Source organism: Camelina sativa, chromosome 5, assembly GCF_030686135.1.
Source record: "Camelina sativa cultivar CO46 ecotype springtype chromosome 5, ASM3068613v1".
Classification (NCBI taxonomy): domain Eukaryota; kingdom Viridiplantae; phylum Streptophyta; class Magnoliopsida; order Brassicales; family Brassicaceae; genus Camelina; species Camelina sativa.
In genome coordinates this window covers 34,916,639-34,943,438 of record NC_141884.1, presented here as the reverse complement: position 1 = coordinate 34,943,438, position 26,800 = coordinate 34,916,639, and the positions used below count along the sequence as shown (strand labels likewise).

Sequence of the window (26,800 nt, the reverse complement as noted above, 5' to 3'; positions counted from 1 at the left end):
TACATGATCAAATTAAAAGTTATACATATAAACACGCAAAAAATCAAATAATGGGATTTAGATATACGTTCAAGTTTAAGTTTAAGTGACGTGATCACCATAACATGTGTTAAAAAAGCATATATAGTTATGATATTACCTTTTCTCTTCCTTATACGATGATATATGCTCCCCCACACGTCTCGAGTTCCACTGGTTTATGGTTTTGAATGGTTGTACGGTATATCGAGTTCCACTGGTTTATGGTTTTGAATGGTTGTACGGTATAATGTAAATCGGACTATACATACCTATATTTTGGTATGCAAAACATTGGACTGTAGTATATAACAGACTAGTATGGAGTTTATAATAATATGGAATTTTTGAGGAGCATAATGAAAAATGTAGACCAATAGTGCATTTATAATAGTATGCAGATTTTTAGTTCATTGTATACTAGTATGAAGATTAGAGATTTTTAGTTCAAATGCATACTTATGCAATGGTGAATAGTAAATTAAGTGCGTACTAGTCTAATTTTAGTCTAGTCTGGAGCATAATATACAACCATTCAAAACCTATGTGAAATATTATAGCTGAGTTTTGAATCAGTAGTAATTTTGATCCAAGAAACGAAGAGAACATAATCCATTCCCAATCATTATAGTTGGGAAGAACCTTTTTCTGGTCACAAATCTGCTGCCAAGGAAACCAGTTACTCTTTATAGTTGTATAACTAGTCGTGATCACCATAACATGTGTTAAAAAAGCATATATAATTATGATATTACCTTTTCTCTTCCTTATACGATGATATATGCTCCCCCACACGTCTCGAGTTCCACTGGTTTATGGTTTTGAATGGTTGTACGGTATGTCGAGTTCCACTGGTTTATGGTTTTGAATGGTTGTACGGTATAATGTAAATCGGACTATACATACCTATATTTTGGTATGCAAAAACATTGGACTGTAGTATATAACAGATTAGTATGGAGTTTATAATAATATGGAATTTTTGAGGAGAATAATGAAAAATGTAGACCAATAGTGCATTTACAATAGTATGCAGATTTTTAGTTCATTGTATACTAGTATGAAGATTAGAGATTTTTAGTTCAAATGCATACTTATGCAATGGTGAATGGTAAATTAAGTGCGTACTAGTCTAATTTTAGTCTGGTCTGGAGCATAATATACAACCATTCAAAACCTATGTGAAATATTATAGCTGAGTTTTGAATCAGTAGTAATTTTGATCCAAGAAACGAAGAGAACATAATCCATTCCCAATCATTATAGTTGGGAAGAACCTTTTTCTGGTTTCACAAATCCGCTGCCGAGGAAACCAGTTACTCTTTATAGTTGTATAACTAGTCGTGAGATCCGTATGTCTTTGCACCTTTGTTTTGGTTTATCATTCGTGATTGTGTGTATTTTTTTTTTGGTTGAAATGTTGTGTACTTGTGTTCACCGTCGCTCTTTGTTGTCATTGACAACTTGTCAAGAAAATCGAAAATTACGACGTATGGTTGACAGAGACGATCGAAAACAAAAACACAAATCAGTCAAAGATAAAAATAATAATAATAAGTGTATATCTTTATTGTAAAATATCATCTCATAATTAATACAAAAAAATCGCAATATCCCAGTTTTTCTCACTACAATGAGTTTCTAAATCTCTCTAGTTTTCGAGACTTTCTAAACTTCATAAACTTGATTTCTCTCAATCATCCAAGTTGCAATTCTGCTCAGTTGCTTTACTTGAGCATTGTGGTCTGTCAATGACTTTATGAGCGGTATATTTCTTAATAATGAGTTGAGCAGTAATAGGCCAGAGTAGCCACTCTTGTCTATCAACACGACCCTCCAATTGTTCATCTAGAGTACTAGAGGTTATCCCGTGCTACGCACGGTTTTATTTTTACTTTTGTTTCACAATCAAACCCCATATATTGAATTATTGAAAAAGACTCTTTCTCTCTTCAAAAGAGAGTTACCAACAAGCTTAAGTGAGAAAAATAGAAACCTCATGTCCTTGTAAATTTCACATGTATATTGGTACAAATATTATCCTTAAGAGATATGTCTAATACTAAAGTCAACAAATTAATCTCTAAAAACCTAAAATCATTCAATTCTGATGAAAAAATCGGCTAATTGTCGATATTTGACATCATCATCACAAGGAGATTTGAACAATCTTTAGCAAAAAAAAAAAAAAAAAGTTATCCATACCCAACCCTAACTGACACTCCATTACTAAAAACAAACCTTGATGTATAATTTAATTTATTAGTCTTGTTTAATTTATTAAATAATAAAATTTATAAAAGATTAAAATATTTTTCTGTTCTACAATTAAAATGTGTTGTTTTGGGATGCTACCAATTTGTAATACATATACGGTGAAATTTGAAATTTGTACTGTCTTTTTTTTATGTGGCTTGTATTTGTCTTTGCTTTGCAGATGAAACGACAAGTGATTTTATTCTCTTTGCCTGCTGGTTTCTTCCAACATCAGAAGTTGCTTTACTTTTTTTGTTGTATTTCCTGTCAACAATAGACCAGTAATGTTAAAACCCCAATCAATGCCTTTATCCCTTGCAAATCTTGCAGAGACTTCAACTTCAGTTTTAACCTTTGGTTTACATCATCAATAATTATCTGTTAAAATAACAAAGGGAAAAAATGTAAAATTGAAAATGTTAAAATTCAAACATAAATGGTTTATGATTCATTGTTGAAAAATTTTCCACATGTGTGTCTCAGGTTCTAAGAGTAAGTGGTGTTGATCGTCTTTGATGGATGTGACAGACTCACAGTGAAACTCTGGTACATAGAGCAGTGAAATTGTATGTAGACTCTTTGACATTGGAAAAGAATGTCTTTCCTATTAAGTCTTTTCATGAGCTGAGCCACCTCGTTGTCCAATTCATCTAAGTTGGCCTAAGAATACAAAAGTGACTTGGGTTGGCAATTTTAGTTTCAATAGTACCTTCAAATAATTAGTACACAAAATAAAATAAAAAAACATATGAAAAGAACTATGAAACAACAGATTTCCACATTCCGGACTCATTGAAAACAACACACTGGAGTATTCCCACAACTTTGGATGGAGGGAAAGTGTGACATGTCAAGATCGAACCAGATTTTTTCATTTTCTAATTACAGTCAGTGCATGAAATGTAATGCCACCCATTGCGCAACACACAACTTCAACCACTTTCGCTTTACACCAAAAACAAAATGTTCCTTAAAACTATCAAGACGATGTTTTAAGTAATAGTAGTAGTATAAATTGGTTATATTACCTGATCTCCATCCTTATTGTTTGACGTAAGTCTCTATTTGGTCAATCATTTACAAATCTTTTGGGCTTAAATAAAATTTGCTAACTAAAATTGACGGGACATTACTTGCCTTGAAATAGTTATTGGGGAAAATATTAAAGACTATAAGATTGTTGTTCATTTTAGAAGATTATTGTATGAATATTAGGAAAACCTGATGTGAAAAGTAAGACAAAAACTGATTTAACTGGAAGCAATATATATTACATGTGGGAGAATGGGGAAAAAACAAATACAGAATTAACCAGATGTATATGAAATAGTATAATACCTTTTGCGATATAATACCTTTTGTGGAATTGTTGGAGTTCAAAAAACATTTGGGTTGACGATGTTGCATTCAAATATAAATAGTCTGACCAGAGTGTAAGAAGTTTGACATGTGTTTCAATGGCAAGTTTTTCCCAAAGAGAGACATTGCATTCTCTGAACCAACAGATCTTTGAACATAGATAGGCGAGTTGCATGTCTGAAAGCAAGTAAAAAAATAGTTAGAGAGAAAGTTTTTAATATACAGTAGGTGAGATAGGTGTGGTGTGGATTAGGTAGTTGATTTACATTTTCGTCTAGAAAGAGACATTTAAAGCTGAGTAAGAGATTGTTTCTTCTAAAGTATGGAGCTTCCCAAAAACAATCCTATTTTTACCGGTGGTCATCGTTAGAGAGTAACTCTAGAGTAGAGTGGAGAGCAATTTTTTTAGGTTGTAACATTTTTAAAAGCGTAGTTAGTGTGTGGGGGTGTTGATTCCCAGTAGATTGAGGGAGAGAGATTATAATAATAATAAAAAGTAATCAGAGATTGAATTCTATTGGATTATAATTTTATGGAAAACAGATTACGAATATTTAATTGGAAATAAATAAGGAAGCAATTATCAAATGACTTAATTTACTTTGATGGCAAGACGTTACGTTTTCAAAAGCAGAATGCAAAACTAAAACTAAATTCGAGTTTCAATTTAAATACTGTATGGGAGGAAGAGAAACACATGGGCTGCAAGTTCAGATCTCATTTGTTTGTTTGTTAAGGCAAATTTTTTAATTACCAAAGGATTAAGTTGACAATTGTGGCCGTAATTAATTAGCAATGGATCTTAAACGTTTGTATATAATGAATTATAAATTGAAATAAATATGAGAATAAGTGTCAATTATATAAAGCGCCAAATGTCATCGCTTCAAACAAAGTTTAGAAGAAACCTTCTCTTATTATAAGTATATAAAATTATAGTATTAGCTTAGCTTGCACGATATAACTGGACAGATCAATACCTCTTGTAGTAACTTAGCAGCTTGTTGATTCAAGAAATAAGAAGAAAAAAACATAAATTGAAAGCAAAAAAAATCCATTAAAATTATTTCAGCAGACAACAATCTAATAGACAATAATCGTAAGTTAAACCATTACCTGTTTCTCTAGGCTTTCAACTGGACAACCAAACATTATGAACTGTTTAAACTTTTGAAATTTGGCAGAAGTCATTGTTTAGTCTTTTGCACATTTCGTTTTTTTATGAAATGGAGTGTGTAGAGATGGGTGCTTCTAATGTAGGGGTTACGGGTATACAAATCATATACAATAATTTGTTTCTTTTGTTTATGTTAGATAGTGCATTTCCCCCATTTTTTAAAAAAAACGGTTCCCATTCTTCCTCAGAAAAAACTTCTTCTCCTAATACCATAGTTGCGTAACTGTATACCGGATTGTTTACAAATGCTAGTGCCCATAAAATGGATGTGCAATATCTTTTCTTCTTCCAATATCTTTATATATTTTTGAAATCAATAAATATTATAAAATAATAAAATTTTCTACTCTTAAATTGGCGCATAGTAAAAATTAGAGACATTTTCAAAAATAATTATTTTTACGTCATTTTTCAAAAATACCTTTTTATGTTGTCTATTTATAAAAATACCCTTTTTCAATGTATAAAATGACTAAATTATAAATTATAAACCTCAAATACTAAATCCTACCCTAAATGTAAAATAGAGAACTCAAAGCTAAAATAAAAATTCTAAAAAATAATTTAACATATTGTAATTGTATAAAAGAGGGTAAAAATGAAAATATTCAAGAAAATGGTTATTTTTGAAAAGAGGTCTAAAAATTAAAAAAATTTCAACTTTATAAATTAATAATACACTAATCTATGGTTTTAATGTTTTAAGAACAAAAAAAAAGAATTTTCGTGAAAACTATCACTCTAAACTTTTATCATATAAAACAAGTGTTATATAAACTTTTAAACATTCTATAAATATGTCACAAATTCAGCCAAAATTTTCGGTAACTTTTTAATTTATGTATATGTATCATTTTTATTTCGATATTCTTATAAACTGTTGACAAAAATAAAAATAAATTACGACAATCAAAATCACTAATCATAAATTGAAATTTATATATCGCTTATAAAAGTGGAATCATCTATAATCTTTGTAATTCATTTGTCTAATTTATTGTCAAAATATTTTTTATAAATATGAAAATGTCAAGTCCAAAACTACAAAATTTATAACATTCAAAACACTGATTTGATTTAGACTAACATTTCATATTTTCTAGAATTTTCACAATAAAAAAAAAAATCTCTAAAAATTACAGTCTTTTCTTTTTACAGCCTCTATAAAGTTAGTCTACGTGATTAATTTGTAGAGGTTTTTACTGTATAGGTTGAGTTGAAAAAAAAAAAAAAAAAAAAAGGAGAAAATAGTCTAAAGACTAGTTTAGTAGAGATTTTGTTTTCTGACTGAATGACTCGACTCGAATCGAATCATCTGTTTTTGTTGTTGTCAAAATGACTCAACACGTCTCCTTCCAATTCTAAACTCGTTAACACGAGCATCAAGCAACAACAACAACAAACCAAAACAGAGACCGTTGGATCCAAATCTCACATCTCTATCCAGAAGAAGAAATGTACGGCAAAACCATATGCACAATCGTCTTCTTCATCTTCCTCGTTGCTTCTTTCTCAATCTACATGGGCACCGTCGATCCAAGACCTTACTTCTATCTCCGTGAACCTTCTCCTTGTAGCTCCACGGGGAAACAACAACCTCTCCGTGTATTCATGTACGATCTCCCTCGGAAGTTCAATGTAGCGATGATGGATCCACGCAGCTCAGATGTTGAGCCACTCACAGGGAAGAATCTGCCTTCTTGGCCTCAGACTTCTGGGATTAAGAGACAGCACAGCGTTGAGTATTGGCTTATGGCTTCGCTTCTTCAGGGAGGTGGTGGAGGTGATGCTGATGCTGAAGCAATTAGGGTTTTTGATCCGGATTTGGCGGATGCTTTCTATGTTCCTTTCTTCTCGTCCTTGAGCTTTAATACTCATGGGAAGAACATGACCGATCCTGATACTGAGTTTGATCGGCAATTACAGGTAATTTAGGATGTTCTGATTTAGTTTTTGGTTGATGGGTTAGCTCAAAGTCGTTGACTTTACTACAAATTTTGAATCTTTTTTCATAATTTCGGTGGTTTGTGGATGTTCTGATTTAGTTTTGGTTGATGGGTTTGGTCAAAGTTGTTAACTTTATTGCAAATGTTGAATCTTTGTTTCTTGTTGTGGATCAGGTAGAGTTAATGGAGTTTCTTGAGAATTCAGAGTATTGGAAACGTTCAGGAGGTAAAGATCATGTGATTCCGATGACACATCCTAATGCTTTCAGATTTCTAAGGCAACAAGTGAATGCGTCGATTCTTGTTGTTGTGGATTTTGGGCGTTATCCGAAAGACATGGCAAGTCTTAGTAAAGATGTTGTTTCCCCGTATGTACATGTTGTTGAGTCCTTGACAGAGGATGGTGATGATGGTATGAGGGATCCTTTTGAGGCTCGTACCACGCTTCTTTACTTCCGTGGGAATACTGCTAGGAAAGACGAAGGTAAAATCCGTCTGAGGTTGGAGAAGTTATTGGCTGGTAACTCTGATGTTCACTATGAGAAAAGTGTGGCAACAACACAAAACATCAAAGTGGTAAGCAACTTACCCCTCTCATATTCTCTAGGCAAGGATTCATACACTGGTTATATCCTGATAAAGAATCTACATAGTTTAAAACTTAAGAAAATGTGGTATCCAAGCATTCTCAGTCCAAGACCAATGTGATAGGTTGTCATGAAGCATGAGTATATATAGGATAGTGCTTTTGAGTCTTTTGGGGACCTATTAGGCATGAAAGGAATATGAGTTCTCTTCAACGAACTAAGGTTTCTAACTTTGGTACTTGTGTCAGTTAGTTTGTGCTCTTCATTTTGTAAGCTGATTTAGAGAAGAATTAGAGGAAGATATCTGATGTTGAACCTATCACATAGATAGTAATTCTTCTCTTCATGTTTTGGTTTGTCACCAGTCTACGGAAGGGATGAGATCATCAAAATTCTGTCTGCATCCAGCTGGGGACACTCCATCTTCATGCCGCCTATTTGATGCCATTGTCAGTCACTGCATTCCGGTCATCATAAGCGACAAAATCGAGCTGCCTTTTGAAGATGAAATAGACTACTCAGAATTCTCACTCTTTTTCTCTATAAAAGAGTCGCTTGAACCAGGCTACATCCTCAACAACCTCCGCCAGTTTCCTAAGGAGAAATGGCTGGAAATGTGGAAACGCCTGAAGAACGTATCTCATCACTTTGAGTTCCAGTACCCAACCAAGAGAGAGGATGCAGTAAATATGTTGTGGAGACAGGTGAAACACAAGATCCCTAATGTCAAGCTCGCTGTACATAGAAACAGGAGGTTGAAAGTCCCTGATTGGTGGCTTTGAAGAAATGACCATTATTTTTCTCAAAGGTTAAGTCTTTTCATTCTTCTTCAATACTGTACATTAGTTGATTCTTTTGTTACATTTTGCGTTTCACAATCCATTGATAGGCATATATTCTCTAAAAACATCATTATTTTTTAATAACCTGAGGTAGTTACATCTAAGTTCAGCACTTTATCTGTTTTGATTTTGTCTTTCAAGGTTCACTGATTCAGACACTTATATCTTGTAAGGTTTGAGATGAGAGTTCCTATTGTTGTAAACTTGTAATGGAAAACAAGATGATCTAGCCTGCTCCTCTTTATTCTTCGTATTCCAGCTTCTGTTTTGTTTTGTTTTGTTTTGTTTTGTTCTTAACACCACGAAATAAGTCAGTCAGTGTACATACGATATAAGTCATGGTACCACCAGTTTTGCTATTCATCAGGAACTTATACACCACGAAGTCTCAGTTCTGAGTGTCTGTCATCTTCTACACTACTACTATTGGCGAATCAAGAAATCTTTTCATGGGTTCTAAGAATATATCATCTGAATACTGAATGTAACTAAACCCACTAGAGAGATATGATATGAGTATGACCACCATAATCTTGGAACCGACCAACCGTATAATCTCTTTGAACCAGTGATTAAATTAAAGTGTAACAGGCCACATACCAAAAATGGTCCCCATAATAAAAAAAAAAAAAAAAAAAGTGTGTAATGAAGGAGGGGTATATGCGTCATTTTGGTAGCTACTGAAAACGAGTAATAGTGTGTATAAATAAGTCGAAGTCGCCGAAGCTGACTTAGTAAGAAAGAAGAGAGTAACAAGCACGTTCTTCTCCGCCGGAAGAATCTGCAGAACAATAAATATCTCATTTCTCAAACCGGAGATGAGAGTTGTCAGAATCTCATGCGTCGGTACACGTCATCTCTCACCTCCCTCATCCTCCTCTGTCCGCGGTTGTGACGCTCACTCCGACGACGCCTCTGCCTCTGCCTCTGCCTCATCCGCTGGTACGTTCTCTTTCTCTTTCGCCTTGTTACTCTGTTTTTTTATATTGTTTGGAACTATATTTCCTATTAATTTGCTAACGCCGAATCAAATCAGAATCGTATTAAACAATTGATCTTTGTTTTATTTCCTTAATTATTATTTAAGCTTTTCATAATGTGATATTTAGTTCCATTCAAATGCAATTTTTTTTTTTTTACTCATCAAAAAAAAAAAAGAAAAAACGTTCTTCATTTGTTAAGAACTAGTTTCTCATTACTATATTCCTCAATTTAATATTTCTATTTCCGTTATCCAAATTTAAAATGTTGCAAAATAAGTGATTCACAGTATATTTCGCTAAAAGGCTGGTTTGGTTACTGTGTCTGTAGCAGAGTAAGGCCGCTATCTAACAGTATATTTGACCAGTTAACTGTTAACATAAGTAAAGAAACCTATCTACAGGAAAACATTATTTAGTAGTATTTTATTAGTGAGAATCTTTTTTTTTTTTTTTCTCGAGATGTGATGTATATTTGGGACTCTTCTAAGCATAATTATTAGGTGTCTGGCTTACAAGGAGCATTGGTTTTCATTTTGTGTCTGAATCATAATCTAAGATTGAGAGGTTCTTTATTTGTGGGTCCTTTGAGTTTTTTTTTTCTTTTTGTGAATTAATAATAATTCGTATCGGTGGTTCATCATAGGATTGCACCCGGTTTAGTTTAATCGGGGCGGGTTTCTGAGAGATCCGTGAATGATTCAGTCGGTCTGCCACGTGACTCAAAACAAAAACTTCAGTTTGTGTAGATCTATATGTTTGTTACACTATCTTGATTTAACTGTTGGAACTGAATTTTATGTTTGGTCCCCTCAAATGTCTAGATCAGCTTCAAGAGCAAAGTTTTGACAGTTGTATGAAATTGTTATCCTAAACAAAAACAAAAAGTGTATAAACTGGAGTAGAGGCAAGTGGTACTCACTTCAAATAATAATCACATTGTCTTTATGTGGCAATGGGGGTCACATAGTTATATCTATTATTGGGTAACTTGTCACCATATGTAGGACTAGCAGTATATAAACCAATTTATACCCAAAACGATCTGCTTAGTTTTTTCATATCCGAGTATACTTTGTATAACCTTACCAAACAAAAACTGTAGAGAAAATAAATCGAATACTTTTTTTTTTTTTTTTTTTTTTTAAAAGAATTTACCAAATTGAAGGTTTCCATGTTTCTTTATTTTATAAACCAAAAAATGTGATTCAAAACCAACAAAAAAAAACCGGATTGGGACAATGAGATGTGACTAGCAGCCAAGTTACATGTGCTTGGTGCCCTCATTTTCCTATGAATTGACCAAGTATGTTTTAAATCATTAATTCCAATGGAAGCTAGCTACTTTTGTTATATAGTAAGTACTTAATTAGTATGAGATGCTTTTATGTAATTCTTGAACAAAGTGTGTTCTTATTTGTTTATACAGGGCTGATTACTACGGATGCAGATGATGTAAGTTGTAGTAGCACACCTAGTTGGAGAATCAAGAAAAGCCTAACATGTGTGTGCTTCAACCGCAAGAGAGCATATGAACGTATCTGTTCTAACTTGACACCATTGCAGGTAAACAAAACTAGCTGCAGTAAATTGGTTTTTTTATGGAAGCATTCAGTGTTGTAAGTCTGATAGGGGTTATATCATTATCATAGGAAGAAAGACTAAAGAGATTGAGGAAGAAAATGAAGAATTACTTTGATGCATCGCAACCCGACCATCAGGATGCACTGAGGGCACTGTGGTCTGCTACGTATCCCGGTGAAAAGCTTCAAGCTTTGGTCTCAGACCAGTGGAAAAATATGGGATGGCAAGGAAAAGATCCATCCACTGATTTCAGGTTACTCCTCTCTCTCTCTCGTTCTCTTTCTCCTGCTGGAGTTATAAGAACATGTCAAACAGTGATTAATTTGGTTTTCTTGCATCTGTTGTTATTAGAGGAGCTGGATTCATATCACTGGAGAATCTTTTATTCTTTGCCAAGACATTCTCGGTAAAACTTGACTCCCACGCCACTTTCTACTTTCAGAAATCCAAACCTTCTTTTATGTAATAATCCCGCGGTTCCATTGGTGTAGACTTCATATCAGCGTCTGTTAAAGAAACAAGGCGGCAAAAGAGCCGCTTGGGAATATCCATTCGCTGTAGCTGGCGTCAACATTACCTTCATGATCATGCAAATGCTCGACCTAGAAGCCTGTGAGTGTTACTCACTCTTTAATGCCTTGCCTTAGTTTGTGAAGCAAAATTGGTTTTTATACTTACTACATGTGCAGTAAAGCCTAGGAGTTTTCTACGGTTGGTGTTCTTACAAATGCTATCAGGTAAAGTGGTAAACTATGGAAACATATCATTATCTCTCTGGTTATGATCAATCATAGCTTCGGTTATTTGATTAATGACTCGAAAAAGATTCTGAAAAATCCAGAAAACGAATGGGCCTTTGATTTGCTTTACTGTGTGGCCTTTGCGGTAATGGACAAGCAATGGCTGGACAAGAACGCTACCTACATGGAATTCAACGTGAGTCGATCCATGTTTCCGTATAATTTATAAAGTATACATATATATTGCTTGTGACGGTGATGACAATGATGGACTGGATGGTATTGGTGTAGGATGTGCTAAGATGTACAAGGGGTCAGTTGGAGAGAGAGCTGATGATGGATGATGTTTTCAGGATCGAGGATATGCCTTCTTTCTCTCTTCTCTCTTAGTCTTTTACCAATCTATATTCTTTGTTGTCATCTTTAGATTAAGACATTTTCACGTAAGGAAACCCAAAGAAATCGATTTTTGTTTTACAAATATTCGACCGGGCGAGATGAGAGAGCAAGTTAAATAAAATTATACAAGTCATTGCGAGAAAATTGTATTTTTTGTTTTTAATGTAAACTTAAAAAGCCAACAGAAAATGTAATTTTAGGAAGGAAGAAGAAAACAACATGATTTATGCTTTTATCAGAAGATAAGATTTTGTCACATATATAGGACATAGAATTCAAGCCAAAATTCATCAGAAGTATCCAATATCGAGATTCTCGTTACCCTTTGGAAGTTCCATTAGTTTGGCGACAGCCGCTTCTGTATCTAACTTCACCTTTTCAGGAACCGAAGACGTGAGGAACATCATCTTCTCCGTTACGGTCCCTTGCGTTATAAAACGCGAAGCTATTGCAAACTGTCTCTTGTTCGAACCGCTGAATTTAAACATCCACACACATTCCACGCTGAAATCAACATTTCTAAACACGTTTTCCACCCACTTTTCCTCCTGTGTTCCACCGAACGAAGATTCACCTTCTTCCTTAGAAACACTCTTATCCTATATACAGTATACAAGAACATACATAAACATGTTTCGGATTTGATACCTACTAATCAGACAGAAAATGTTAATGGAAATTAAAAAAAAAAAAAACATCAAATCTATCTAACTAAAATTGAAGCATGAAATGTTTGTACCTTAAATAATATAAAGAAACCTTTCTTTATTCCATTCCATGCGACCAAAACATTTCGCAACATTTCAACTTCTTTCCAGTTCATTACATCCACGGCCACCGCCATATATTCATGCTGCTGATAAAAGTTACCAGCTTTATGCACCAAGAACTTGTCCCCAATATTTTCTATCTCCTTCAATTCATATTATAAACAACTTAAACATGTCAAACAATATATAAATGATATATATATATATACAAATATGTAATGCAAATGCTTGTACTTACCCGAGCTTTACATGAAATATTATAGACCATGGTTTGTACTCTCCCCCTGTCAGACCCATATTTTGTAGTAAACAAAAGTCTAGGGGCATTGATGACCAAGATACATTGGCCATCAAAATGGTAGTCAAGGGAGAAAATATCCAGAAGAGGTGCATGCACCTCAATACGATCAACATTAGAGCAAGCCAAATGCAAGAGCTTTAGGTTATTGTTACGAATCTTCAGGCAAGCCCTCCCGTTATCCCACATGACATCAAGCACCAGCACCTTGAGAGAGGGGCACGATGCAATAACTTTGTTTAACACATCAACCTCAGTAGAGATTTTGTCAAGTTTGAGAATCATGAGGTTACGACATCGTTTGAAGGGTGCTGCAGTGTTTAAATCGTATAGACATAGCCAGAGTGTTTCGAGATCTGGATGGGAGAATATTTTTGGGGAAAGTGGGAGCGGATTGACTCCCCTAGCATCAGCATCATGGTTTATAAGTGAGAGAGCCCTGGTATGTTTCTGAAGAGTAAGTAATCGAATCCAAGTTTCGAGCACACCGTTGTGACATTGGTAATCATCATGTTTTATTGTGCAGGCCTCAAGATGAACATTGTGGTTGTTTATAACCTTTAAGAAAACAAGAATCGTGGTTTTAATAAAACAACTATGCACATACACAAAAACATAAGTTATTTAATACACATATATACAATATAGATTTGAATGTGATAGTTATCATCACTTGTTAAATTCCATAAACTGAAAGATAAATATATGTCATGTAATTAACTACGTGAATTAGGCAAGAGATTGTGTGTTGTTAGATTTTCAATAAATCGTATAATATTGCGTCTACAAACTATACTCACCTTTCCAAATATATTGATCAAAACTCAAAAAAATTTAAATTTGCGCATGAAAACCGTTGTTATTACCTTTTTATTGCATGAATTGAAGAAAAACCTATATAAAACATCTCACCTAGATCGTCAAAAATAAAATAAAACATCTCACCTAGTTAAACATGTTTGAACTTTTGTAATAAGAAATTTTCTTGTAGTATTTACAAAAAAAAAAAAAAAAAAAAATCCATAGAGTATGTTTTTTGTTGTGTTTTCCATCATAAATTATCTGAATTGTTGTTTGCCTCTATATATCTAAGATTTTCATATTGTATAATACATACAAGTGTATTTGATTTCAAATTGACTTTCTCTACTAGTCAAAATGTAATCATCAATACTATGGTCGAACAACAATAGACAGAAAACACTGGAAAAATAGAGAGACGCTAACCTTTGTTATTGTTTTGGCAACACAAGCAGAATGAGCGATTGGATGTTCCATGTTGGTTACGGTAATTTTTCGCATATCGAAGGAGAGATATGGTACCTCTTTCCATACATTCTTCCATCGTTTAGACAACACACTTGTCTTGACGACATCTTTTGTGGTCACACCGGATAGGATCATGGCCAACACATCGTCTGGGAGTTCACTGATCCGGTCCACCGTATCAACGAGGGTCTGTTTGTCTCTTGCATCCGACGATAGTGATGCTCTATTTGTGGGTTTGGATCGGCGATGAAATCGAAAGTTCTTGAGAGTGGAGAGAGCGAACCAACCCATGTTTTACTTGGAAGAGAACACTACGAGAGGTGATGATAGGTTTGGTTAAAAAGGATTATGAAGAGATAAAGAAGGATTACAAGTAGCGAAAATACTGGGTGGTGTTTTTATACTGTAATGAAACTCTAATTAAAGTGGTATTTTATTTTATTTATTTATTGAATATGGTATTTTTATAAAAATGAAAACAAATATGACAATTAACATATTTCTTATTGTGTGATAAAAAATATGCTTTCTGTTCATACTAAAAAGAGAAATATATCTGTACAGGATATGGGAAAAACAATTATACTATGTATATGTCAGACTAAACAAGGTTTCTAATTGCAAAATATAGTTATTCTTTGTTATCAGGATTTTTACTTGGTTTAAGATGTAATGTGACTAAACTCTAAAATCTAAACCCAAAACAACGCAAGGACTATAAAAAAAAAAAAGAACTTATTCATTAGAAAACCCATAAACTTAACTAGTAACTCCTATATGTCACTTTCTACTTTCTGAGATTCATATTTTTTTGTGATACAGTGGCACCAGTTCAGTCCCAACTCAAACTCAATTCACGAATCAATTGTAAAGCATAACATGGAGATTTAACGAGTTCGCCTCAGCAAACGTTCTCTCACAAACGTAGATTCACTAACAATCATGGTTTACACAACACTTAACCGACAACAAAGCTTAATTAGAGAAGAAAGATAAAGCAAAACCCTAAGGTAGAGAACCCGAACTTCTTCTTTACTTAGATGATTTTCTTATTTTTCTCTCTCTTTGTCTTGGTTTAACTCTCCCATCTTTGTATTACCACTGAAACACCCAAGGAACTTCAAAGGATAGGGCTCACTTTTCTTGTACACCAAGCTTCCCTTATGATCAAAAACGTAACCTTTGCTCTGTACGTAACGATTTTTCCTTTTTCTTTGTAGCTGTTGATGGGCTTGATTAGCAATTTGGCCCACATGCATACTTTCGGTTTTAGTCCAATAGAGAATTGATTAAGGAACTGATAAACTTCACACATATTATAACCCTCTTTAATTGATAACGTTGGTGTACGAGACTCTTCGTTTCAGCGTCTGTTGAAGAAGCAAGAAGGCAAAAGAGCAGCGTGGAAATATCCATTTACTGTTGCTGCGTCAACATTATATTAATGATCTTGTAAATGCTCGACCTAAAGTCTTGCTGATCAGCCAATCCTATAATTAATGGCAACGAGAGTCGATTGTGTTGCAATATATAAAATGTATTGCTTGTTATGTTGATGATAATGGATGGCATTAGCCATTAGTGTAGGCTATGGTAAGATGTAAAAGCTCAACTGGACGGAGAGCTGATGATGGATGATGTTTTTCAGGATATGGGGATACGGTGTCGAATGAATGATTATATGTTTATTAGGCTGGAGTTAATATATAATTTTAACCAAAAATACACCAAATTTTAAATTTTCATGGGTTTTATATGACCCAGCCTTCTTTCTCTCTTCTCTCTCACACTTAGTGTTACCAATCTATATTGTTGTTCTCACTTTAGATTTAGACAATTTCACACAATGAAACCCAATTTAAGAGGTCAACATTATTTGTTTTCTACTTTACAAATATCTAATCGGGGAGTGGAAAGAACAAGTTTGATGTAAGCCATTGTGCAAAAATGGTATTTATGTCATTTAAACATTCAAAACTAACATAAAGATTTTATGTCACATATAAGAAATAAACATATTAAAAATCATAACAGATTTTGTCACACATGACTAGAGAGATATTATATCCTAGCTAGCTACTAGATTTGAACCAAATTCCATCAGAAGCATTTAATTCGAAGCATCTCGTTACCCTTTGGAAGCTTCCTTAGTTTGGCGACTGCCGCTTCTTTAGCTAACGTATCCGTTGCAGGAACTGCTTCTAAACCTAACTTCTCGTTTGCAGGAACCAAAGATGTCATGATCATCAACTCCTTCATTACAGTCCCTTGCGTTATAAAATGTGAAGCTAATGCAAAGTGAGCTTTATTCGAAGCGCTGAAATTATACATCCACACAGATTTCACACGGAAATCAGCATTGGGAAACACTTTTCCCTCCTCCCACTTTTTATTTTGTATTCCACAAATGGAAGATTCACCTTCTTCCTTGGAAACATTGGTATCCTACATATATACAAGAACATATACATAAATATGTGTTGGATATTATAGATGCTAATTAAACAAAAGTGATAAAACAAAAATTGATCAAATCTAGCTATTTAACTAGAATTAAAGCATAAAATATGAACGTACGAACCTCAAATAAAACATGGAGCTCACGGAGTACTCCATTCCATGCTACCAATATCTGCCGAAGCAGCTCAACTTGTTTCGAATTCATTACATCCACGAACACCGCCAAAGATCTAAGCCGCTGCAAATAGTTAGCATCTCTACTCACCACGAACTCATGCCCAATGTATTCTCTCTCCTTCGATATATACAAAAAAAAAAAACATGTCAAACAACGTATAAATTAAAATAGATATATAACATACAATTGCTTGTACTTACCTGAGCTTGACGTGAAATGTTGTACTGCATGTTGAATCCCTCCAAGTCTATAGCGCCATTATTGAACAAAAGTCTTGGGGCCTTGATGACGAAGTTAGATCCCTTAGGAAAACGAATACAATAAATCGAGAAGATATCTAGAAGAAGCGCATACACCTCAATGCAATCAACATCAATGCAAGACACATGCAAGAGCTTAAGGTTGTTGTTGTGAATCTTCAAGCAAGCCTTTTTTTTGAGCCACATGACATGGTGTAGCACCAAAACCTTGAGAGAAGGGCACGATGCAATAATTTTGTTGAACACATCAACCTCAGCAAAGATTTTCTCAAATTTGAGAACCTTGAGATTGTAGCAGTTGTTGAAGGCATTTGCAGTTTTTAAATCGTATCGATATAAGAACAGTGTTTTGAGCCTTGGATGGGAGAATATGTTTGGAGACAACTGAAGCGGATTGGTTCCCGTACCGTTTCCATGATGGTTTGAAAGTGAGATAGCTTTGGTTTGTTTCTCAAGAGTAAGTAATCGGATCCAAGTTTCCAGCACATTGTCTTTAAACAGGTGGGCGTAATGAATGATTGAGCAGCCCTCCAGATGACCATTGTGACGGTTTATAACCTTCCCAAAGAAAAATTATTTAATATCTTGTGCTTAAACTCTCACTAATAATATGTAAAATTGGCTATAGTTTTATCAATTGTTAAATTTAATAAATTAAATTGGAAGATAATATCATGTAAACTATGAAAATAAGGCAAGAGATTGCTTTGTCTATAGATTTTCATTAGCTATGTAATGGATTCACATCCTACTAACCTATATATGCTCACTTTCAAATATATTAAAAAAAAAAAAACCATTTCCATTGAACACATTAGGAACTCGTAAAGACAACATGCTAAGTATTAGAGAAAAACCTGGGTTATAGATTCCGGAGCCAGAGGTTGCATCTTGTTCATATCAATTAGCATATTGAAGTGGAGGAAAGGCACCTGCTTCCATACACTCTTCCAACGTTTAGACAACGCACTTGTCTTGACGACATCTTCTGTGCTCATAGTCGCTAGGATCCTGACCAACACATCGTCTGGGAGTTTGCTGATCCGGTCAGGATCGATGAGGATCCGTTTGCCTCTTTCATCCGACGATAGTGATGCGTTCATGGGTTTGGGTTGATGATGAAATTGAGAGCCTTTCATAATAGAGAGAGGGAAGAGACTCATTTTTTTTAACTTGTGTATACGAAAAGAGAGGTGAAGATGTTATTAGATTTATGTTGTTTGATTAGTAAAGAGATAAGAAGATTATATAGACAACTAATTGCTTTGTTGTTTTATTAACCCTAGTTGGAGTGTTCTTTTTTTTTTAATTAAAGACAAATAATTTACTTTGTTTTGACTATGACATTTAATAAATATGGAAAGAAATTAACAATTATTGTTTTCCTTATGACTTACAAGGTAAAAAAATGGGTTTTGACTTTCTGTTCAAAATAAAAAGAAAGAAATTTGTCATGGAAACCAACTATTTAATTGTTGTAATAAAAAAATTGTTACAGAAAATAAATTTTAGCTATATATTCACACCCAAATAAAATCAAAATAAAGTACTCTGGTGTATTTTCTTTAATTATTATTCTCTATTTTATTAATTAAGATTTATTTCCATTTCATCAGATTTCATAGCATATATAGTCACCAAGTTAGTAATTTCAAGTATTGCCTCTAATTTACGTATGAACTTCAACTAACCATTCTCTTAATTAGTATTCTCTATTGTAACGTTAGTATTATCTATTGTAACGAATTTTGAAGTTTTCTAACTATATTATTATGTGGTTGATTTATCAAAAAAGTGGTGGTGGATTTGGAAAACTATAGCATGTTAAAATAAAAAGAGAATAAACTACGGTAACTTTCTCTTTATTAAGTTCAAATTAAAAAAAAAAATGAAAAAGTCATATTAATATAAATTTAATTATACAACACAGGTATTTTTCATGTTCATATTATTTATCATCTACCAAAAACTTTGTTTGAAGTTTGAACTTTAATAAATATCAGACACTGCAAAGGTCTTAATGGTACGGTTCAACCCAAACCAAATCACTTTTTGTGATTCAAAATATTAGAGTATGTATACCAGTTTTAATCGGTTTAATTAAGTTATATAGCTTTTGATATAGATTTCCGGTTTAGTGACAGCTTTGTATATAACTGATGTAACAGATTGATTTTAATCATATTGAGAAAATATCTTAACAAACTTTCTCTTCTTCTTTGATTCCTCTCAAGTTCGTAATACGAAACAATAACGAAAAAAAACGGATCTGGGACAATGAGATGTGACTACCAGCCAAGTTACATATTGTGCTTGGTGCCTCATTTTGGCTTGACCAAGTGTGTTTTATATCTTTAATCCTACTATATTAATTGAGAAGTACAAATATAAAATTAACCTTATAAATGGTAAAATATTACATTATCATGTTAAAAATGTTTAATTTTTTTCAGTATGGGTAAAACTGCTATTTTAATATTAGACTGAAAATTATTTTAAATAATTCTTAGTTTGCAAAAAAAAAATTCTCTCTCTAATTAATTAAGAACGAAAATTACTAATTAATTTTTAAAAATTGTAAATCAATCAGAATTTTAAAACAAAGATATTATTTTTCTAAATCTACAATATGATTATTTTTAATAACTACATTTAAAAGATTTGTTAAGATTTTAATTATGATTCTCCTATCATCATGTTTCTTTTATTTGATTTACTATTTTTTTTAATTATCATACCATACATATGATTAATAAATATGTAGATTTTTTTCTGCATAAGATATATTACTCATTTGATGAAGAAAAAAAAGTGTGTTGTAATGTTCCACATCGGCGGATTAGTAAAACTAATTTCTGCCGTTGATAAATTAATAAATTTTGTTTGCTCACAATTACAATATTATTACGTACTTAATGATGCAAATACAACAAACAAACAATATAAAACTGTAATATATAACAAACAAATTAAAATACTATAATATTATAAAGTAGTTAGTATTAAAAAAGATATATGCTATTACCAAACAATTGCAATATTAAAAGTAAATATTGTCTCAAAAAATAATTTTTAAAAGAAATATAACAATAAATTTTATAAAAATATTATAATTTTTGGAAAAGTGTTGATAATATAGTTAGTACTTGGGATATCTCCTACTTCCAATTAATGGAGGCTACTTAATTTAGTTATATAGTTAGTACTTAATTAGTATGAGATTGAAATGCTTTCATGTAATCCTTGAATCCAAATGTGTCTAGGAAAACATAATTATGCCAACTTTCAATCGAGAGCTCCGTTGCCCTAAGTTGTGAAATAATAGTATAGATCGATATACTCAATCTCTAATAAATGTGTGACGTTGTAATGTATGATAGATAGGCATATAACATTCCGTGATAACAAAATAACATTTCATTACAAGAATAACAAGAACCAGTTTGTTCTCTACATATGCAATGTTTGTACGTACTTACTCGGCAGAGGAAGAGAAGTACAAAAAGGACACTATCACTTCCAACTATTTATCAATACCAATCAAGCAAAATTTGGTTTATATATATTTTAAGATAGTTTGATTCTGATCAGTAGTAAACTTAAAATAAATAACAATTACTTTGATTCTTAGCAAAATGGGAAATATAAGCGCCATAGATATAATCCAAACAGGAAGGAAGAAACAAGCTAAGTAGGCGAGTAGCTAACCAATGCGGTCCCTCATCTCGTTCCAGAGCACATGGTACGTCGGTTTCTTTGTCAAAGAGCGACTTCCACAAGTCGTAGATGCCGGAATACATTGCATCCCTAGCAAACCCATGCGCCTCTGAAGCATCCTTGGCAGACCTCAACTGCTCCTCTACCTTCTTCAGCAATTCTTCAATGATCCGCTTGGACTCGCAGCCATATAAAAAGCATTTTTCAGTTCTGAGATTCTTAACAAGGAGGTCCAGATCTCTTATTCCCACACTCAAAGTCTCCCAAGTCGTCATCATCAGTCTGCAGTGGACCAACTGGCCACCTTTGTAATATAATAGATTCTTTGGTTTGATATGTTTTGAGTAGACATCACGAGTAACACAAAATAGCCTTTCCACCACGGGGCTATCAGGTTTCAGGTCCCTTTTGCCATACATCGATAACTTATAGCAGAATGTTACCATAGTACGAAGGTCATCACAGAGCAAAAACATCATTTCAGCCACATGTAGCGAGAGATCAACTACTAGTCGCACAACCTCCTCTTTCAGCTCATGCGTTGCAAAATCATTCCTGCGCGCATAAGAGGAAAAGCGAAGATGCATGAGGTCCTTTTTAGCCTGAGGGTGGAAGCAAAACTCAGTAAGAAATGTTACGTACTGACCCTAGAATATAAGGAGAAGGTGCGGGCAGGCTAAGTATCTCGCTTGGCCTGTCATAGCTGTATTTACTAAGAACATGAACATGCTGAAATAGGTCGTCTAGGTTTGTCACAGAGAGAGATTCAGCACTATCAACGAAGAGAGACAAATTAAAGTACGAATGTCATCACACAGCAGCAAGAATATGGATTCAGCTCTAAAGCGATTTTTTTTGTTTTCTTTCGAGAAACGTACCGCTTACCAACTCGTCATCACCACGGAAGTTCTTTATACGATGATTGATGTTGGGTCTTTTTTCTTTTAATCTATTTGTTTCGGTTTATTCAATATTTGGACTGGTTTTTTCAATAATATTTTTGTTTCTTTTTGTAATGAAATTAAATCATGTTTCCCACCTGGAGTGTTTTTTTTTTAAATTTTAAATAAACTGAGATTTGTTTTTTTCGTAATCGAAAATTAAATATGCCGAAATAAATATATTTTATTGGATCTAAAAGATCTATAAAATAAATTATAAGTCATTGTAAGAAAATTGTGATATATCATGATTTTTGTGGTTTTTAACCATGATATAAAGAGTATTTTAGAGTCTTTTGATTTGTTTTTTAGGATGTTTTTGAGTCTTTATAGGTTTTATATGATTTTGGCATGAAATCAGCAAAATGGAACAATTTAGATCGTTTTGGAGCATTTAATCAAAGAAGTCAATTTGGAGTCTGATCAACTGACCAGTGTCGATCGACACTGAAGGAGCATTGATCGACACCCAGTCCAAATCGACGAGAGAGCCAAAAATTGGAAGATTTACAATTTAGCCCAAAATCTTCCATATTTACAACACAAGTCCCTAACGTGTTTTAGGACATATAAATAGTATTTTTAGGTTTTCCAAACCATGAAGTTGTATTCTATCAAGTTTTATTTTTTCTGCAACCCTGAGAGATTTTTGAGAGCTATTGGAGAGAGATCTGAACTCTTTGAGAGAATAATTTCTAAACTCCTTCTTACTCTTTTAATATCTATTGATTATTATTCAGAATTATGTTTTGTTCTTCATTGAATATGTCTGAGTAGTTTGCTTGTTAGGTTCAGAGTTTTTCATAGGGTTGTTATGAATTATTAGATCTGTTTATTTAGGATTCATTATCTATCTAGATCTTCATCTTAGGTTATTCTTCATATTAATTCTTGATTGATCAACTAGAATTAATACTTTAGGAAAATAAATTGATATGAGAATATAATTGTTTTCCTGATTAAACCTTTTGATGAGCAAAATTATTTCTTGCAAAGAGATTTGATTTAATAATTTTGTGAACAATCTAAACCTGATTTTATTGCTGATTTTTAACCTAGAATTTTACAAAGAGATTTGGATTTTCTGGTTTTAAATTTAGATATTTTTTGCAGTGAGAACTGATTTAATTTACAAAAGTGTTTAGAGTTCTAGATCTGTTCCTAATTGCTTGAATCCTATTTATTTGTTGATTTAATAATTTATAATTTCCTGAGAAATTCCCTAGGCATAGCTTTTTGATCTTCTGAATTTACAACAGCTTTTATTTAATATTTTGCATTGTTATTTCAATTCAAATTAATTTGTTTAGCATAAATATAACACTCTATAATTTATTGTATATACTTAAGTCCTTGTGGAATTCGACCATTAAGTACTGCAGTGATCTCTTAATTTGAGAGAGTAGCTCTAGGGATTAATTTGAGCATATCAAATTTTGGCGCCGTTGTTGGGGACTCTTTGATCTACCATTATATTTGAGTTTTTAATTTCGTCTAAATTTTTGTTTTTATTTTCTACTTACACGTTTTTGTTTTTCTTCTCTTTGGTGTTTCAGGTGCATGCATCCTAGACCTCACACAAGGAGCAACAAGTTTGATCCTACTGTGAATCTTTCAAACCAAGAGTTGGGAAAACTTGAGCGTGAGAACAGAGAAGCAACCAAATCCTTGAAGATGGTTAACACAATCATTCTGATGCGTGATGAGGATGGTGCTTTGAGGGATCAAGAGGGCCACTTGCGCAATGAGCATGGCCAAAAGCTTGATGCATAAGGAAATGTGATTGATGAACCTGTTGTCAACGAGCAGGCTGTCGTGAACCAGCAAGTTGCTGTCATTGATGAGCTGAATCTTGGTGTCGATCGACACCAACTGATGCAATCCTAGAAATATCCATAACTCATCAAGAATTGGTTCAAGGAAAATCAGGATCAAATTATGAAGAAGTTTCTAGAAGACAATCAATTCATGGCTACATCAAGAAAGTGTCTAGATACAAAGAACCAATCTCCATCAATGATGATTGATAAAATCTCTCAAATTTATTCTTGATTTAATTATGTAATTAATTTGATTTATTTTGTATTTATGTTATTGATTTGTAAATTGAGCTTATAAAAGCTCATGTTTCCCATCATTGTAAATATATAGAATATTTTTGGAAAAATAAAAGAGAGAGTTTTCTCACTTTGAAGCTTAGGCTTTTGTTTTACTTGTCTTTTCTATTGTGTGTGATTCCTTTAGAAAATAAGTTGAATCTTTATCTTTGTGTGTGATTCACTTAGATATTGATTTGTGTTCTTATCACAAAGTCATTCCGCAACTTTGTGTGGCGAACTTCGATCCATCATTCATCTCCATCCTATCCGAGTTAGTTAGAGAGGTCCTTTAGACCAGCTATCGACTCACCCCTATTTTGGCTCGTATCACCAACAAGAGGGTGTCGATCGACACCCACCTGCAGCAGGCGTACGTGGAGCTGCCAACCACGTCCAGAGCCCAGTTCGAAGACAGGACCAAAACCGGGACTTGATCATGACCATTGCTGACTACAACCGGGCTGATCTTGTATATGAGAACCGGTCTGCTATTGTTCCTCCACCATTCGAGAGGAATGACTTTGAGCTGAAGCCTGCTTACTTCCAGCTAGTTAGGCAGAGACCTTTCTCTAACCTGCCCCATGAGAAGCCTTTGGACCACATTGAGCACTTTGAGGATCTTGTGACCAGTATCAAGGCTAATGGAGTGACTGAGGATTTCATATTCTGCAAGCTTTTCCATACTTACTTGCAGGAGAGGCATCTCAGTGGTTGAAGCAGTTGCCAGCTGGATCTTTGACAAATTGGCATGATATCAAGGTGGCTTTCCTCAACCATTTCTATGATGATGCAATGTCAGCTGAGCTGAGAGTCAAGATCTCTTCATTCAAGCAAGGACATGATGAAGCTTTCAAGGCAGCTTGGGTGAGATTCAAAGCTTATCAGAGGGACTGCCCACACCATGGTTTTTCAAGGGTACAACTGTTGAGTATCTTCTTTAGAGGGTGTGACTAGAAGTATCAGTTAGCTTTGGATGCTGCAAGTCATGGGAACTTCAAGACAAGATTTCCAGAAGATGATGAAGTTTTGATTGAGAATTTGGCTTCTAGCAATAGCACTAAAAGAGATGATGCTGAAAGAAAGAGACTGCATGGAGAGTTTGATTCAAACCAGCTAGCTTATGTTAATGCTAAGCTGGATTCAGTACACAATCTTCTTATGGGTAAGAAGTCAGTCCAATTTGCTGCTGAAGTTGAGACATTGGAGCCAGAGTCAGAGAATACAGAGGAGAATGTCAACTATGTGTATGGAGCTGGGTATCAGGGATAGAGATTCGGTAATCAGCAAGGCAACATACCTTACAATGGTGACCAGAAGCAGCAACAGAACAATGGCTATACAAGAACCTATGGGAATTCATCTTATCAGTCTCCACCTCCTAAGACTTCTTCAGAGAGTAGAATGGAAGCCATGCTTGAGCAGCTTTTGCAAGGACAGGAGCAATTGACAGTGACATTCAATGAAAAGATTGACAATGTCTACACTGAGCTGAATGGGAAGATAGAAGCATTGAACATTCATGTCAAGAAACTAGAGAATCAAGTTATTCAGACTGTTGGGTCTGTTAAACGACAAGAGGGGTATCTTCCTGGGAGAACTGAATCAAATCCCAAACATTCTTGTAATGCCATATCAGTGAGAGGTGAAGATCAAGGTGAAATTGCTTCTGCAGAACAAGGTGAGCAATCGAAGGAGAATTCGATTTTAGGTGATGGTGTCGGTCGACACTCATCCCAGACAGAACCCGAAACTGCAAAATCTCAGGTTCCAGCAGTTGAGAGGGTTTATAAACCTAAGGTTCCATTTCCTAAGCCTATGAGGTCCAAGCAGGAGATTGAAGATGCTAAATGCAAGACTATGATGGATAAGGTGATGATTGAGATGCCTTTGATTGATGTAGTAAAGCTTTCACCACCTCTTAAGTAGTATGTGAAGAGAATGGTATCCAATGGTTTGAGCCCTGAAGAAGGAGCACTTCTTACAAAAGATGTTAGTGCAATTCTGTTGAACCAGCCTGTTCAAAGGAGGAAAGAGAGGAAGCAAGAAGTGGTAGTCTCTGAGAAAGTGAGTGCAGTAATTCAGTGTAGGACTGCTAAGAAACTACCTGATCCTGGAATTTTTGTGTTAGATTGCTCCATCTCCACAGGAAGGTTTGCTCACTCTCTTTGCGATCTTGGCTCTAGCATCAACTTGATGCCACATTCTGTTGCTGTGAGACTTGGGGTGACAGAATTCAAGCCAACTCAGATTTCTCTAATCCTAGCTGATCGATCCCGAAGAATTTCTGAAGGTGTTTTGAAGGATATTCCAATTAAGGTTGGAAACTTCATGATTCCCACCGACTTTGTGGTGCTGAAGTATGATACAGAGCCTAAAGATCCTCTCATCTTAGGAAGATCTTTCTTGGTTACAGCAGGTGCCATCATTGATGTGCAGAAGGGACACAGAGCACTGAATGTGGATGGTTTGAGTATGAATTTTGAGATGGATAAGCTGAAGAGAGCTCCTACCATTGATGGACAAACTTTTTCTGTTGAGGAAGTTGCTGCATCACGAGCATCAAACTCAGTGTCGATCGACACAGAGGAGGCATCGATCGACACCCCTCCACGACCGAGACAGAACATCTCCAAGACTGATGCTCCAAGTCAGAAACCTGTTCCCAAACAGAAAATTTCCCACTCCACATTCCATAGTCCTCAGGTAAGGCCAAGGTATGTATCTTCTTCACCTAGTCCTCCTCAAATCACTAACAAGAACTTCAAAGGTACAAAGACTGTTTTACAATTAACCAAGCCACGAGATTATCGTAGAGCACTTGTTTCTTCTGTTGATGATTTTGCAGGACATAAAAGAAGCAAACCCATCCCACTTTCTCGCCATGGTCATGTTCCTCACATCCTTGGCAGACCTCATTCAT

At 34.3% G+C, this 26,800-nt stretch overlaps 5 protein-coding genes and 1 non-coding gene across 7 annotated transcripts; 2 read left to right on the top strand and 4 right to left on the bottom strand.

Annotated features, from left to right (window-relative positions):
- The first annotated feature begins 6,011 nt into the window (after nt 1-6,011).
- LOC104787747 (putative arabinosyltransferase ARAD1) lies at nt 6,012-8,438 on the top strand. The gene is made up of 3 exons (XM_010513368.3): nt 6,012-6,736; nt 6,931-7,332; nt 7,709-8,438. Exons 1-3 carry the CDS (start codon nt 6,266-6,268, stop codon nt 8,123-8,125), a joined length of 1,290 nt encoding a protein of 429 aa, XP_010511670.1. The 5' UTR covers nt 6,012-6,265; the 3' UTR covers nt 8,126-8,438.
- A 483-nt stretch (nt 8,439-8,921) lies between these two features.
- On the top strand, nt 8,922-12,126 carry LOC104787746 (uncharacterized). Of its 2 annotated transcripts, none has more exons than XR_768029.2 (8): nt 8,922-9,127; nt 10,595-10,731; nt 10,818-11,002; nt 11,101-11,155; nt 11,241-11,361; nt 11,439-11,486; nt 11,575-11,685; nt 11,781-12,126. XR_768029.2 is itself a non-coding variant. In XM_010513367.3 (8 exons), the coding sequence occupies exons 1-8, from the start codon at nt 9,004-9,006 to the stop codon at nt 11,877-11,879; spliced, it is 864 nt and encodes a 287-aa protein (XP_010511669.2). In that variant the 5' UTR covers nt 8,924-9,003; the 3' UTR covers nt 11,880-12,126. The 2 variants fall into 2 exon arrangements, 1 of the variants encoding a protein (XP_010511669.2); XM_010513367.3 differs by having other exon boundaries at nt 8,924-9,127; nt 11,591-11,685.
- LOC104789672 (putative F-box protein At1g67390) lies at nt 12,022-14,596 on the bottom strand. Its single transcript, XM_010515334.2, has 4 exons — nt 14,184-14,596; nt 12,897-13,514; nt 12,628-12,801; nt 12,022-12,487 (listed from the first exon to the last, which is right to left on the bottom strand). Exons 1-4 carry the CDS (start codon nt 14,514-14,516, stop codon nt 12,179-12,181), a joined length of 1,434 nt encoding a protein of 477 aa, XP_010513636.1. The 5' UTR covers nt 14,517-14,596; the 3' UTR covers nt 12,022-12,178.
- A 1,569-nt stretch (nt 14,597-16,165) lies between these two features.
- On the bottom strand, nt 16,166-18,345 carry LOC104787745 (putative F-box protein At1g67390). Its single transcript, XM_087452808.1, has 4 exons — nt 17,981-18,345; nt 17,064-17,681; nt 16,807-16,980; nt 16,166-16,670 (listed from the first exon to the last, which is right to left on the bottom strand). Exons 1-4 carry the CDS (start codon nt 18,284-18,286, stop codon nt 16,326-16,328), a joined length of 1,443 nt encoding a protein of 480 aa, XP_087308934.1. The 5' UTR covers nt 18,287-18,345; the 3' UTR covers nt 16,166-16,325.
- Nucleotides 18,346-20,722: 2,377 nt separating this feature from the next.
- On the bottom strand, nt 20,723-21,736 carry LOC147944759 (uncharacterized). Its single transcript, XM_087512712.1, has 3 exons — nt 21,726-21,736; nt 21,487-21,612; nt 20,723-21,395 (listed from the first exon to the last, which is right to left on the bottom strand). The coding sequence occupies exons 1-3, from the start codon at nt 21,734-21,736 to the stop codon at nt 20,723-20,725; spliced, it is 810 nt and encodes a 269-aa protein (XP_087368838.1).
- Nucleotides 21,737-24,681: 2,945 nt separating this feature from the next.
- Nucleotides 24,682-24,788, bottom strand: LOC147944758 (small nucleolar RNA R71). Its single transcript, XR_015558768.1, has one exon. It is a non-coding gene; the product is annotated as a small nucleolar RNA R71 (small nucleolar RNA).
- Nucleotides 24,789-26,800: the final 2,012 nt, after the last annotated feature.

Coding starts and splice junctions, on each gene's coding strand:
- LOC104787747 (XM_010513368.3), top strand. CDS start 6,266: ATGTACGGCAAAACCATATGCACAATCGTCTTCTTCATCTTCCTCGTT. Junction 6,737..6,930: donor AGTTTGATCGGCAATTACAG/GTAATTTAGGAT, acceptor GTTGTGGATCAG/GTAGAGTTAATGGAGTTTCT. Junction 7,333..7,708: donor CAACACAAAACATCAAAGTG/GTAAGCAACTTA, acceptor GTTTGTCACCAG/TCTACGGAAGGGATGAGATC.
- LOC104787746 (XM_010513367.3), top strand. CDS start 9,004: ATGAGAGTTGTCAGAATCTCATGCGTCGGTACACGTCATCTCTCACCT. Junction 9,128..10,594: donor TGCCTCTGCCTCATCCGCTG/GTACGTTCTCTT, acceptor TTGTTTATACAG/GGCTGATTACTACGGATGCA. Junction 11,487..11,590: donor GTTCTTACAAATGCTATCAG/GTAAAGTGGTAA, acceptor TGAAAAATCCAG/AAAACGAATGGGCCTTTGAT.
- LOC104789672 (XM_010515334.2), bottom strand. CDS start 14,516: ATGGGTTGGTTCGCTCTCTCCACTCTCAAGAACTTTCGATTTCATCGC. Junction 13,515..14,183: donor TTGCCAAAACAATAACAAAG/GTTAGCGTCTCT, acceptor GTTTTCTTAAAG/GTTATAAACAACCACAATGT. Junction 12,488..12,627: donor GTTTCTTTATATTATTTAAG/GTACAAACATTT, acceptor TACTGTATATAG/GATAAGAGTGTTTCTAAGGA.
- LOC104787745 (XM_087452808.1), bottom strand. CDS start 18,286: ATGAGTCTCTTCCCTCTCTCTATTATGAAAGGCTCTCAATTTCATCAT. Junction 16,981..17,063: donor ACATTTCACGTCAAGCTCAG/GTAAGTACAAGC, acceptor TATATATCGAAG/GAGAGAGAATACATTGGGCA. Junction 16,671..16,806: donor AGCTCCATGTTTTATTTGAG/GTTCGTACGTTC, acceptor GTATATATGTAG/GATACCAATGTTTCCAAGGA.
- LOC147944759 (XM_087512712.1), bottom strand. Junction 21,396..21,486: donor CCTTCTCCTTATATTCTAGG/GTCAGTACGTAA, acceptor TTATGCGCGCAG/GAATGATTTTGCAACGCATG.